Source organism: Ranitomeya variabilis, chromosome 3 (genome assembly GCF_051348905.1).
Source record: "Ranitomeya variabilis isolate aRanVar5 chromosome 3, aRanVar5.hap1, whole genome shotgun sequence".
In the NCBI taxonomy this organism is placed as follows: domain Eukaryota; kingdom Metazoa; phylum Chordata; class Amphibia; order Anura; family Dendrobatidae; genus Ranitomeya; species Ranitomeya variabilis.
Window position 1 is genome coordinate 409257295 of NC_135234.1, and position 13420 is coordinate 409270714.

At 43.1% G+C, this 13420-nt stretch overlaps 1 protein-coding gene across 2 annotated transcripts in view; it reads right to left on the bottom strand.

Moving 5' to 3' along the window:
- The window catches only part of LOC143816176 (multidrug and toxin extrusion protein 1-like), a 139576-nt gene that overhangs the window by 41238 nt on the left and 84918 nt on the right, over positions 1–13420 (bottom strand). For both annotated transcript variants that reach the window (XM_077296250.1, XM_077296248.1), the window contains 5 exons: positions 11169–11266; positions 10368–10465; positions 9058–9171; positions 8908–8975; positions 8722–8830 (listed from right to left, as the gene is read on the bottom strand). In XM_077296250.1, the coding sequence (XP_077152365.1) occupies positions 8722–8830; positions 8908–8975; positions 9058–9171; positions 10368–10465; positions 11169–11266 (487 nt within the window). The remainder of the gene's footprint in view (positions 1–8721; positions 8831–8907; positions 8976–9057; positions 9172–10367; positions 10466–11168; positions 11267–13420) is intronic.

The window sequence follows — 13420 nt, forward strand, 5'->3', positions numbered from 1 at the left end:
CTGTTCAAAAATATGCCTTGTCAGAGTATACCCAAAAGGCCATAGAGACCAGGCTGTAAGGGTACCGTCACACAGTGCCATTTTCATCGCTACGACGGTACGATTCATGACGTTCTAGCGATATCGTTACGATATCGCAGTGTCTGACACGCAGCAGCGATCAGGGACCCTGCTGAGAATCGTACGTCGTAGCAGATCGTTTGGAACTTTCTTTCGTCGCTTGATCACCCGCTGACATCGCTGGATCGTTGTGTGTGACACCGATCCAGCGATGTGTTCGCTTGTAACCAGGGTAAACATCGGGTAACTAAGCGCAGGGCCGCGCTTAGTAACCCGATGTTTACCGTGGTTACCAGCGTAAACGTAAAAAAAACAAACAGTACATACTTACATTCCGGTGTCTGTCCTCCGGCGTCTCAGCTTCTCTGCACTGTGAGCGCCTGCCGGCCGGAAAGCGAGCACAGCGGTGACGTCACCGCTCTGCTTTCCGGCTATGGCGCTTACACAGTGCAGAGAAGCAGAACGCCGGGGGACAGACACCGGAATGTAAGTATGTACTGTTTGGTTTTTTTACGTTTACGCTGGTAACCAGGGTAAACATCGGGTTACTAAGCGCGGCCCTGCGCTTAGTAACCCGATGTTTACCCTGGTTACCCGGGGACTTCGGCATCGCTCCAGCGCCGTGATTGCAAAGTGTGACCGCAGTCTACGACGCTGGAGCGATGCCGAAGTCCCCGGGTAACCAGGGTAAACATCGGGTTACTAAGCGCAGGGCCGCGCTTAGTAACCCGATGTTTACCCTGGTTACCAGCGTAAACGTAAAAAAACAAACAGTACATACTCACCCGTCGGTGTCCTTCAGGTCCCTTGCCGTCTGCTTCCTGCTCTGAGTGCAGCCGTACAGTGAGAGCAGAGCGCAGCACCGCTGTGATCTGCTCTCACTTTCCGGCCGGCACTCAGAGCAGGAAGCAGACGGCAAGGGACCTGAAGGACACCGACGGGTGAGTATGTACGGTTTGTTTTTTTACGTTTACGCTTGTAACCAGGGTAAACATCGGGTTACTAAGCGCGGCCCTGCGCTTAGTTACCCGATGTTTACCCTGGTTACAAGCGAAGACATCGCTGGATCGCTGTCACACACAACGATCCAGCGATGTCAGCGGGTGATCAAGCGACGAAAGAAAGTTCCAAACGATCTGCTACGACGTACGATTCTCAGCAGGGTGTCTGATCGCAGTAGCGTGTCAGACACAGCGATATCGTAACGATATCGCTAGAACGTCACGAATCGTAACGTCGTAGCGATGGAAATTTCAATGTGTGACGGTACCCTAAGACTGTATGCTATCTTGGATGATCAAGGTAATCGATCCTTGGCAAGATCAACATTCTTTGACCTATTCAACATCAAAGGGCCAAGCACTCCCTACTCATTAAAGACGTGTGCAGGTACTGTGACAACAGCAGGCAGGAAAGCTACTGACTACCAAATCGAGTCATTAGACGGACAATTCTGCCTACCGCTACCTACGATCATCGAATGTAACCAGATCCCAGACAACAGATCTGAAATCCCTACGCCAGATGTAGCAATCCATCACGCTCACTTAAAGCAAATAGCACACCTTATACCAGAACTCGACCATCAGGCCCAGATAATTCTGCTGTTGGGGAGAGATATCCTGCAGGTTCATAAAGTGAGATGTCATATCAATGGACTCCACAATGCTCCCTATGCCCAAAAGCTAGACCTAGGATGGGTCATAATTGGCAACGTATGCTTGGGACGCATGCACGCCCCATCTTCTGTGACAAGCATGCTGACAAATACATTGGAGAAAGGACGACCATCTCTGTTTCAACCTTGTAACAATGAGTTCCATGTCAGGGAACTGCCACACAGCATCCAACTGCCCAATCATTTAATAGACTTTACTCACGACAGCAGCATAGTGTCGGGAAGCTTGCCACACAGCATCCAACTGCCCAATCATTTAATAGACTTTACTCACGACAGCAGCATAGTGTCGGGAAGCTATGAGGATCAGTTGGGGTGCACAGTCTTCCAGAGAACTAAGCAGGACAACCAAGTGGCAATGTCGGTAGAGGACAATTTGTTCTTAGAGGTAATGGACAAGGGACTCGTTAAAGATGAGACCAACAGCTGGGTCGCACCTCTTCCCTTCAAAACCCGCAGACCACGTCTACCGAACAACAGAAATCAGGCATTACAACGTTTCTCCTCTCTCAAGCGTAATCTGCAAAAGAAACCAGAGATGAAAGATCACTTTTTCTCCTTCATGTCAAAGATTTTCGAAAACTGTCACGCAGAACTAGCTCCCACTCTCAAAGACTCTGAAGAATGCTGGTTTCTACCCATGTTCGGAGTATACCACCCTAAAAAACCAGGCCAGATCAGAGTCGTGTTCGATTCCAGTGCCAAATTCAATGATGTCTCCCTGAATGACGTTCTACTGACAGGACCAGACCTCAATAACAAACTGCTGGGAGTACTTATGCGCTTCCGTAAGGATTCCATTGCCTTCATCGCTGACATCCAGCAAATGTTCCATTGTTTCCTTGTGAGAGAGAGAGACAGGAACTTCCTAAGATTCTTTTGGTACAGAGACAATGATCCCTATAAAGAAGTCACAGAGTATCGCATGAGAGTGCACATCTTTGGCAACAGTCCTTCCCCTGCAGTCGCCATTTATGGACTCAAAAGGTCGGCTCAGGAAGGAGAAGCAGAATACGGAGCAGATGTCAGACAATTCATAGAAAAGGACTTTTATGTCGACGACTGTCTAAAAGCCATGCCTTCAAATGAGACTGCCATCAGTCTTCTCAGGAGAGCCCAGGACATGCTTGCCTGCTCGAACCTTAGGCTTCATAAAATAGCCTCAAACAGCCAAGAACTCATGGAAGCATTCCCTTCTCAGGACCTATGTAATGGTCTCAGAGACCTGGACCTGGGGTCAGACCCCGCACCAATGCAACGCAGCCTTGGGCTTCTCTGGAATCTACAGTCAGACACTTTCACCTTTCAGGTCAACCAGGAAGAAAGGCCTTTCACACGTAGAGGCGTCCTGTCTACCATCAACAGTCTGTACGATCCCTTGGGTTTCGCAGCTCCTGTTACTATACAAGGCAAGGCCCTACTAAGAGACTTAACTAGGGAAACATCTGACTGGGATGCACCTCTGCCACCTGAAAAGAGGATCCAGTGGGAAGAGTGGAAGAACTCGTTAGCGGCACTCTCCAACCTGAATGTGCCAAGACCATACGCCCCTGTGCAATCTACTGAGATACAGAGCCAAAGACTGTACGTATTTGCAGATGCTTCCGTCAAAGCAATTGCCGCTGTTGCCTACCTTAAAACTGTAGACTCCAAATGTCAGTGCCACATTGGTTTCATTACTAGCACACTATACCCAGGTTAGAGCTTTGTGCCGCAGTCCTAGCCATTGAGTTAGCAGAGTTCATCACATCCGAAATGGATATCGACCTGACACAGGCCAAGTTCTACTCAGACAGCAAAGTAGTCTTGGGATATATCCACAACGAAACCAGGCGATTCTACGTTTATGTCAATAACAGAGTGCTACGAATCAGGAGAGCAGTTCATCCAAAGCAGTGGCATTACATACCCACGGACCAGAATCCCGCAGATCATGCAACTAGAGCAGTTGACGCAAGTCGACTAGGAAGCACAACGTGGCTCTCAGGACCAAAACTATTGTACGTTGAGGAATGTTTTCCAGACACCTTTGAACTAGTAGGAGAGGACTCAGATGCTGAAATCTGCCCTCAGGTGTCTACACTTCATACAACGACCTCTGTTATCCAGCTTGGATCTTGCAGGTTCGACAGATTCTCAAGTTGGAAGTCACTTACTCGAGCCATTACCTGCCTGACTCATATAGCTCGCTCATTCAGGACCACCAGAACTTGTGGCACAGAAAAATGTAAAGGTTGGCATCTTTGTAAAGATACATATGTTATCTCTGACTTAGAGTTCTCTAGAAATCACATCATCCTCACTGTTCAAAGAGAAACCTACTTTGCAGAAATCCAATGTCTCATTAACAAAGCTCCAATACCAGTGAGCAGCGTATTGAGAAAACTCGACCCATTCATCGACAACAGTGGCCTACTGAGAGTAGGAGGCCGACTCAAAGAAGCTCAGATGGAGTTTGTGGAGAAATTCCCTCTTATACTTCTTGGAAAATGTCATGTTGCCTACCTAATCGTACAACATTACCACAATCTGGTCAAGCACCAAGGAAGACTATTTACAGTAGGAGCCATCAGATCTGCTGGCGTGTGGATCATTGGTGCAAAGAGACTCATCAGTAGTGTCATCTACAAATGTATTACCTGCCGTAAGCTTCGTGGTTCGACTCAAACCCAAAAGATGGCCGACCTACCAGCAGATAGACTTAGCTCAGACCCTCCCTTTACCAGCGTTGGTATCGATGTGTTTGGGCCTTGGTCAGTTGTTACACGTCGTACGAGAGGCGGCCAAGCAAATAGTAAGCTGCAGCTATAATCAACGCAAGACCCTTGGTTCCAGTTCCTAACGACCCTGAGGAGCCCTTGTTATTGACTCCAGCTACTCTACTTACCCAGAAAACGGGACTGTCCAGTGCCCCTCCAGGAGGATTTGACGCTAAGGACCTCTACAAGCACCAATGGAGACAGGTACAAAGTCTTGCAAATACTTTCTGGGACAGGTGGCACAAACAATATTTGTCTACCCTGCAGCCACGTACGAAGTGGCAATCTACTAAACCTAATCTGAACGTAGGTGACCTTGTTCTTGTGAAAGACTGTCAAATTCACCGGAACCAGTGGCCACTTGGTCTAGTTACCGCAACGTTCCCGAGCAAGGACGGCAACGTCCGCAAAGTTGAACTAAGGATGACCAAAGGGAATGAACCTAAGACATTTTCCAGACCAGTATCTGAACTGGTCCTATTGTTGCCTTCGGAAGAAAGGAGTAGTGACATCCGTTGATGTCAGACGGGGAGTGTTCTGTCTCCGCCATCTAATTTGTTACCTCCGATTATCTGTTTGCATAATTTGCAGTTTCTCAGCCAGTATACAGGACTTGATATATTCATACCTTTATTTGTAGTGCTTTGGCTCCCTCTAGCGGTCAGAGATATGTTGACTGTTCTATTTTTCTGTTATGTATTTTTTATGTCTGATTCTCCCTTGCAATGCATTATGGTAGCTCAGCCTACATTTCCCTCCATTATCCTTTCACTTCCAGTTTGCTCTCCAGGAAAGACGCTTTCACTTCATCCCCCTTGCGATTGCATTGCCGGTATGTCTTTATGCTCTCTGTAGATATTTCTGCTCTATATTAGCCTAGCTTAACCAGTTGCTCTCCTAGTTCAGTTACTAGCCTTCTAAATGTAATGCATAACGTTTATCATGTGTAGTATGTATTTGTTCTATACCATGTACTGATTCCATGTATATCATTGTTCACAGTTTCACCGCATCAATATACCACTACGTTTAATAAAGCACAGACTCAACCACAGTCTCCTTATTGGACCCAGTATAGCGGTTTAGCTGACTGGATAGCTACAATGAGCCTGCCTCATTTAGTGAGGACAGAACAATTGACTAGTGTATATTCTGAGTTGCAAATGGTCTCTTCTCAGGGGAAGAGGACTAGAACTCTAGTGCCACCTATTGGAAGTAGCAATCCTATAAGTCAATATCTACCTTCTAACGAGCCTTGTCACATGACTTAGGATAAAAACCAAAACATCAATTTGCAGACACTGTGTTTCAGGTTACTGCCCCTCGTCCGTGCAAAGCGTGAGATCTGGATTGGCTAGGTGAGAGGCATCTGACCGGGATCCAAGGGATACTGTTTCTCCTTGCAGAGACTGACACGTCAAGCTTGACATGCCAAGGTGAGGGGACTTTTAAACCTTGCAATGCTATGCGTCAGCACACTGCGAGTAATGAATACATGAACTACAATATTACTGTAAATGCTATAAATGTAAGGTACTTTTCTTTGATCAAAGAGTGTAAAAGCCACCCAACCAGGGGCGTAGCGATCGCCAACGCAGAGTGTGAAAACGCGACCGAGCCAGTGTGGGAGGGGGACTCAATGACACCAACGCCTACTTCAGCTGGATGTTCGTCTGAAGATGCACATTCAGCTGGAATGTATTGTGGTTCGCCAGTTCCCTGCGCCTTCATACACACCACTGAGAAATGAGATGGCAGTGACATCATATGTTGTCCATCTCAGGCATACCAATGTCAGTTACCGGCTATAGAAGAGGACGCAGCGCGTCCTAGGCGTGGGGAAAGGTGAGTAGAATAGGGATTTTTTATATGTGTTAGAGAACAGTGGCAGAACAGGATCATATACAGCTCTGGCAAAAATTAAGAGACCACTGCAAAATGTTCAGTTTGTCTGATTTTTCTCTTTATAGGTATATTTTTGAGTAAAATGTAAATTGTTCTTGTAGTCTACAAACTTCTGACAACATGTCTCCGAATTTGCAAGCAATACATTTTGTTTTTTCTCTGAAAAGGAGAAAGGGTCAAATTTGTTTTTAAAAAAACCAGGGCTTTCAGACCTCAAATAATGCAAAGAAAACAAGTTCATAATCATTTCGAAAAACAAAAAAAAAACAATGTTTTAACTCTAGAAGAGTTCAGAAATCAATATTTTGTGGAATAACCATGATTTTTAATCACAGCTTTCATGCGTCTTGGCATGCTTTCCACCAGTCTTTCACACTGCTTCTGGCGCAAAAATATAAGCAGTTCTTCTATATACCAGGGTGGGGGGCATATTTACCAGGGAGGGGTACGGGATGGGGGGCATACATAAAATATATATATATATATATATATATATATATATATATATATATATATATATATATATATATATATATATATATATATATATATATATTTATTATATTCACTGCTCAAAAAAATAAAGGGAACACTTAAACAACAGAATATAACTAATATATAAATCAAATATAATAATAATAATAATATAAGTAAATCAAACTTCTGTGAAATCAAACTGTCCACTTAGGAAGCAACACTGATTAAAAATCAATTTCACATGCTGTTGTGCAAATGGAATAGACAACTGATGGAAATTATTGGAAATTATCAAGACACACTCGATAAAGGAGTGGTTCTGCAGGTGGGGACCACATCTCAGTACCAATGCTTTCTGGCTGATGTTTTGGTCACTTTTGAATGCTGGTTGTGCTTTCACACTCGTGGTAGCATGAGACGGACTCTACAACCCACACAAGTGGCTCATGTAATGCAGCTCATCCAGAATGGCACATCATTGCGAGCTGTGGCAAGAAGGTTTGCTGTGTCTGTCAGCGTAGTGTCCAGAGGCTGGAGGCCCTACCCGGAGACAGGCCAGTACACCAGGAGACGTGGAGGGGGTCGTAGGAGGGCAACAACCCAGCAGCAGGACTGCTACCTCAGCCTTTGTGCAAGGAGGAACAGGAGGAGCACTGCCAGAGCCCTACAAAATGACCTCCAGCTGGCCACAAATGTGCATGTGTCTGCACAAATGGATAGAAACCGACTCCATGAGGATGGTCTGAGTGCCCGATGTCCACAGATGGGGGTAGTGCTAACAACCCAACACCGTGCAGGACGATTAGTATTTGCCACAGAACACCAGGATTGGCCAATTCGTCACTTGCGCCCTGTGCTCTTCACAGATGAAAACAGGTTCACACTGAGCACATGTGACACACATAAGAGTCTGGAGACGCCGTGGAGAGCGATCTGCTGCCTGCAACATCCTTCAGCATGATCGGTTTGGCAGTTGGTCAGTAATGGTGTGAGGTGGCATTTCTTTGGAGGGCCGCACAGCCCTCCATGTGCTCGCCAGAGGTAGCCTGACTGCCATTAGGTACCGAGATGAGATCTCAGACCCCTTGTGAGACCATATGCTGGTGCAGTTGGCCCTGGGTTCCTCCTAATGAAGGACAATGCCAGACCTCATGTGGCTGGAGTGTGTCAGCAGTTCCTGCAAGATGAAGGCACTGAAGCTATGGACTGGCCCGCCCGTTCCCCAGACCTGAATGCGAATGAACACATCTGGGACATCATGTCTCACACCATCCACCAATGTCACATTGCACCACACACTGTCCAGGAGTTGGCGGATGCTTTAGTCCAGGTTTGGGTGGAGATCCCTCAGGAGACCATCTGCCGCCTCATCAGGAGCATGCCCAGGCATTGTAGGGAGGTCATACAGGCACGTGGAGGCCACACACTCTACTGAGCATCATTTCCTTGTCTTGAGGCATTTCCACTGCAGTTGGATCAGCCTGTAACTTCATTTTCCACTTTGATTTTGAGCATCATTCCAACTCCAGACCTCCGTGGGATATTAGTTGTGATTTACGTTGATAATTTTTAGGTTTTATTGTTCTCAACACATTCCACTATGTAATGAATAAAGATTTGCAACTGAAATATTTCATTCAGTGATATCTAGGATGTGGTATTTTAGTATTCCATTTATTTTTTTGAGCAGTGCATATAATCAGGAATGGGCATAACATGGGGGCATATATACCAGGATTGGGGACATAAATAAAAGGAAGGAACCCAGGATGGGGGACATATATACCAGGATACACAGGATTGTTTCTTCCTGGTATCTTTATATTGGTATTTTATTTCTACCTGATATAAAGATGCTCAGTTTAGCAGATTTCTTGGCTTCACCAGTCATTCCAGCTCCTAAATGGAAGCCAACCCTAATGCTGGTAGACAATTCAAGTGCAAATGGAATCTGTAAAGTACAAGACATAGTGAATTATACAGTAGTGCATTATACAGTATACACACATACAAAATTATTTGTTGTACCTTGTGCAAAACAGTTATCAATTGAAATAAAATGGATTGTCCTCCAAGTTCCACTAGGTTAATAAGACCTAAAAAAATATCAAAAAGGTAAAAATAAATTTTAGAATTACAACTGGGATCCAGGAATATGGAAGATTTACTGTAATAAACCTGATAGTATCATCACTATTTCAAAACTCCAAACTTTAAGTGACTGTATCACTATTCCAGGCATCCCCAGTTCTAAGAAAGGTCCCCAGTCTTTCAGGCATTCAACAGACCATCCTACAGAGAAAATGGAAAATTAGAAAAACAAATCTACATACTATGTAATGAAAAAAGTAGCTCACATTGCAATCTCTGAAATTCAAAATAAATTCTGGGGAGTTTCAACATTTATGCTCTGCTAGTGCACCTTACAACTGCTCTCCATTCCAGCCATCTTGTTGAACAGGGTTTTTGTTTCCATGTCCTAGTGGTTGTGATGGCCCCAACAGACAAGCCTTTATGATCTAGTATTTATCACCTTTACAGTGGATATCTGATTAATTGACAAGTCACCATGTAAAAAAAAAAACCACTATATACAGTACATACCTACCACACTGGCGCTGTTCCTCTGATGTTGTCGCTGTGTCTCCTGACCGTCATTTGACTGCTGCAGTCAATCGCCCGCTGAATCCTTCATTATTGCCTAAAAGCAAACATCTGCTCTGCTAGAATCCTGAAATTCTGCAGCGAATTAACAGCGGATAATTGGCTGCAGACATTATATGACGTAAGGTTATGTGACCACTGATTAGACACTGCGTCAATATCGCGCGGAGGAGCAGCACTGGTCCAGAAGGTAACTACCAGTATATACTTCCTTTTTAATTACGTGGGGCACTTTATCAGATAACAATAGTGGACAACCCAAGTAATGTGTTGTGCAGCTAAGTAGAAAATCCTCAGATTCGGGACCGCTAATCCTCCTGCATCTTTGGCTTCGTGTAAAGTGCCTGATTGTGACCCAGATAAGCTAAGCAAGTTGTGCACCTTATGTAAAAAACACTGCGGAAGCCAAATGGGAGCACTGTGCAATAGATGGAGCAGCTGGGACGTCCATACCATTTTGAGATGGTTCACCTGGGCCAATAACTGATAGATATAGCTTCCGCCACATCTTTAGGTTGAATTTCAGAAAGAGGAGTCATGATTAATGCAATCTAATGCAACAAAGATATCCCTAGATCTCATGGGAAGATTGCTACATACAGATGTGTCAAGTGAAGCATCTATCAACATCAAAGATGATTTAGACGAGTTTATGGTCAGATGTATAAAAACAACAGTCCACAGTGAAGTTTCTGTGGTCTGATGCCTGGACGGTTTAAATGGCATTCATGTAATGAGAGCCACCTCCTTACTGACATATGATCAATGTTTACAATTTTATCAGTTATAAAACCACATTTTTTACATAACATGAGAAAACATACCTGCCCATGTCGCAAGATGCAATTTTCTTACTAGGATATAGCTGAACAGTAGTAAACATTCAAAAATAGAACTAATAGTGATCGCCAGCGCTGCACCTCTAAGGATGAAAGTTGAGAAATTGATTATTCCTATATGATATCTGAACGCATAGGTCATAAAAGTGCTTCTATTATCTTGGCCCCTCATTAGTAGTGGCCTGCTTCTACAATTTATGAAGGATATGTATACTTTTGCAACAAAAGCATAGAAAGAAAAAAAAGCTTGGTAAATATTGTTGATTTAAAATGAATCACTGCTTTGCGTCTATTGCTCCTATGCAGTCCTATACGATGGACCCGATCAATCAAAAGTGGTGGGGTTAGATGCTCCTGGTTCATTAAGAGGGGCATCAGGAGCATCTGCCAAGTGGCGTGCGCCTCCATGTGTGCCTCATCACAAATCTTACTCCAGTCAGAGGAGAATTACCATAACAATGGCAAAGTATAGGTATCACATGTGGATTTAGATAGTGGGTCTTGTGCTCCTATTGGCAGCCAAAAGGTCTGACTACAAATCCTTTATTATTATTGACTGGGCGGCATGTATATCCCCTGCATCATCCACTGTCAGCAACCCCACCATATTAACAAAGAATGATAACACCCAGTTGTCCATTAATTTCAAATGGAATGATCGCATAATCTACAATTCTAACAGATGCCCCAAATTTGTTATTCCATAGGGAATAGAATTATTTATTAAACACTGTCAGGAGGGTAGATTAGTCCTTATTCCCCAAAAATTGCCCTTGTTTAACTTACTTGACTCCAATTTTTAAAACGAAAAGTAGCAAATAGTTCAAGAGGGCAATAAGAAGGCACGACAGGCAGCTCACTACGATTTGAGGCCAAATTATTTCCTAAAAGTCAAGCAAATAGGTAAAAATGCATATAACTAAATAAGTAATTGAGCATAAATTTTAAGTGACCATCTGATCAGTACTTATAATGTAGTGCTGAATTTACTAAGTATTGGAGGGTTTACCAACTGTTTCCCTACTGATTAGCTCATTATTGTTTGCGCTCTTTAATGTTTTCTGACCAGGGATCCTCATTCCTTACTGAGTCTGTTAAAATGCCAGAATTTTGACATGGAAAAAATTATATCAAGAAGAATATTTTTAGAACATTTTCCACCTTTAATGTCATCGCTAATGTGTACAAATCCATTCAGAAAAAAAATCTTTTTTTGTTGGGGGGGTGTGGGAAGTGGGGGAGGGGAGGATAAAAAAAAGAAAAATAAAATAATGTGGTTGTAAGTGTGAACACCCTTTAACAATTGGTGGTGACGTGGTTGTCTTCAGAATTGGCCAACCACATTTAAACTCCTGTTAAATAGGGGTCAGGACACAGCTGCCATCATTTAAAGTGATTCTGATTAACCCCATATAATGTGTAATTGTTTTAGTAGGATTTTCCAGATATTTTCTTAGTTGTATTTTAAAATAACTGTCACGGTCTGTACACCGCTTACAACCCAACAAACAAATCTCATTACTGAAAGTTACAGTTAGGAGAAGGGTACAAAAAAATTCCAAGGCATTAGATATACCATGGAACACTATGAAGACAGTCATCAAGAAGTGGTGACATTACTTATAACTGGACGTTCCTCAAAAATTGATGAAAGGACAAGAAGATTGGTCCATGAGGCTGCCAACAGGCATGCAGCAACATTAAAGGAGCTGCAGACATTTCTGGGAAGTACTGGTTGTGTACTGCAAGCGACAAAAATCTCTTGTATTCTTTATATTTCTGTGGAGTATGTGGGAAAATAAAATCCTTTTCTTACAAAAAAAAAAAATCCAGGCCCGGCTATGTTTTGCCAAAATAATATATCAAGTATGCCATTAGCATAAAAAACACATATTGGAAAACATGTTATGGTTTGATGACACCAAGGATGACATTTTTTTTTACATAATTTTAAAAGGTGTGTTTTGGGCAAAGCCAACACTGCCCATCAGCAAAAGAATCCATACACCATAGCCATAGTGAAGCATTGGGAGAGGCAGCATTATGCTTTGGGGTGATTTGGCGGTTGTAAAACATATATCCCATCTACCACTCCATAACCCATGCAAACTTGATACAGCCTCTCCTCCAGGTTGTGAAAATTACACGCAATCCAAAAATCCAAGGTATCGGGTAATCTCCTTCCCAGAAAGTATTATTGACACCATTGTACACACAGGAAAAATAGGGATGTTTCAGCCACGCAAGGCCTTTATCAAGCCAAAAGAAGATCATAGTTTCGAAATGACCCAGCTAAAGGCCAAACATGAATCCAACTGAAAATCTGTATGTTGAGCAGAAGCACCTTATACACAGGAGATGCCATCACAATTTGACTGCAAGAAAGAGTGGGCAAACATTGTTCATTCTAGATGTGCCATGTTGATAGCCAAAGACACTGAATGTTGTCATAAACTCAAAGGGTACTTCAACAAAGTATTCATTTAAGGGTGTGCATATTTGTGCAACCAGATTATTTTACTTCTTTTTCCACCCTCAAAAAATGTAGTTTATTTTTTAATTGAATTGCACATATTATGGATGACATTAAAGGTAGAAAACACTTTTAAATGATTATTCTACATATGCTCTTTTTTTACATGGCAAAAACCTGACATTTTAACAAAGGTGTGTAGACCTTTGATAATCACTGTATAACAATGTATATTAATAATAATAATAATAATAATAATAATTTTATTTATATAGCGCCAACATATTCCGCAGCGCTTTACAATTATAGAGGGGATTTGTACAGACAATAGACATTACAGCATAACAAAAATCACAGTTCAACACAGATACCAGGAGGAATGAGGGCCCTGCTCGCAAGCTTACAACTATGAGGAAAAGGGGAGACACAAGAGGTGGATGGTAACAATTGCTTTCGTTGTTCGGACCAGCCATAGTGTAAGGATCGGGTGTTCATGTAAAGCTGCATGAACCAGTTAACTGCCTAAGTATGTATTAGTACAGACACAGAGGGCTATTAACTGCAT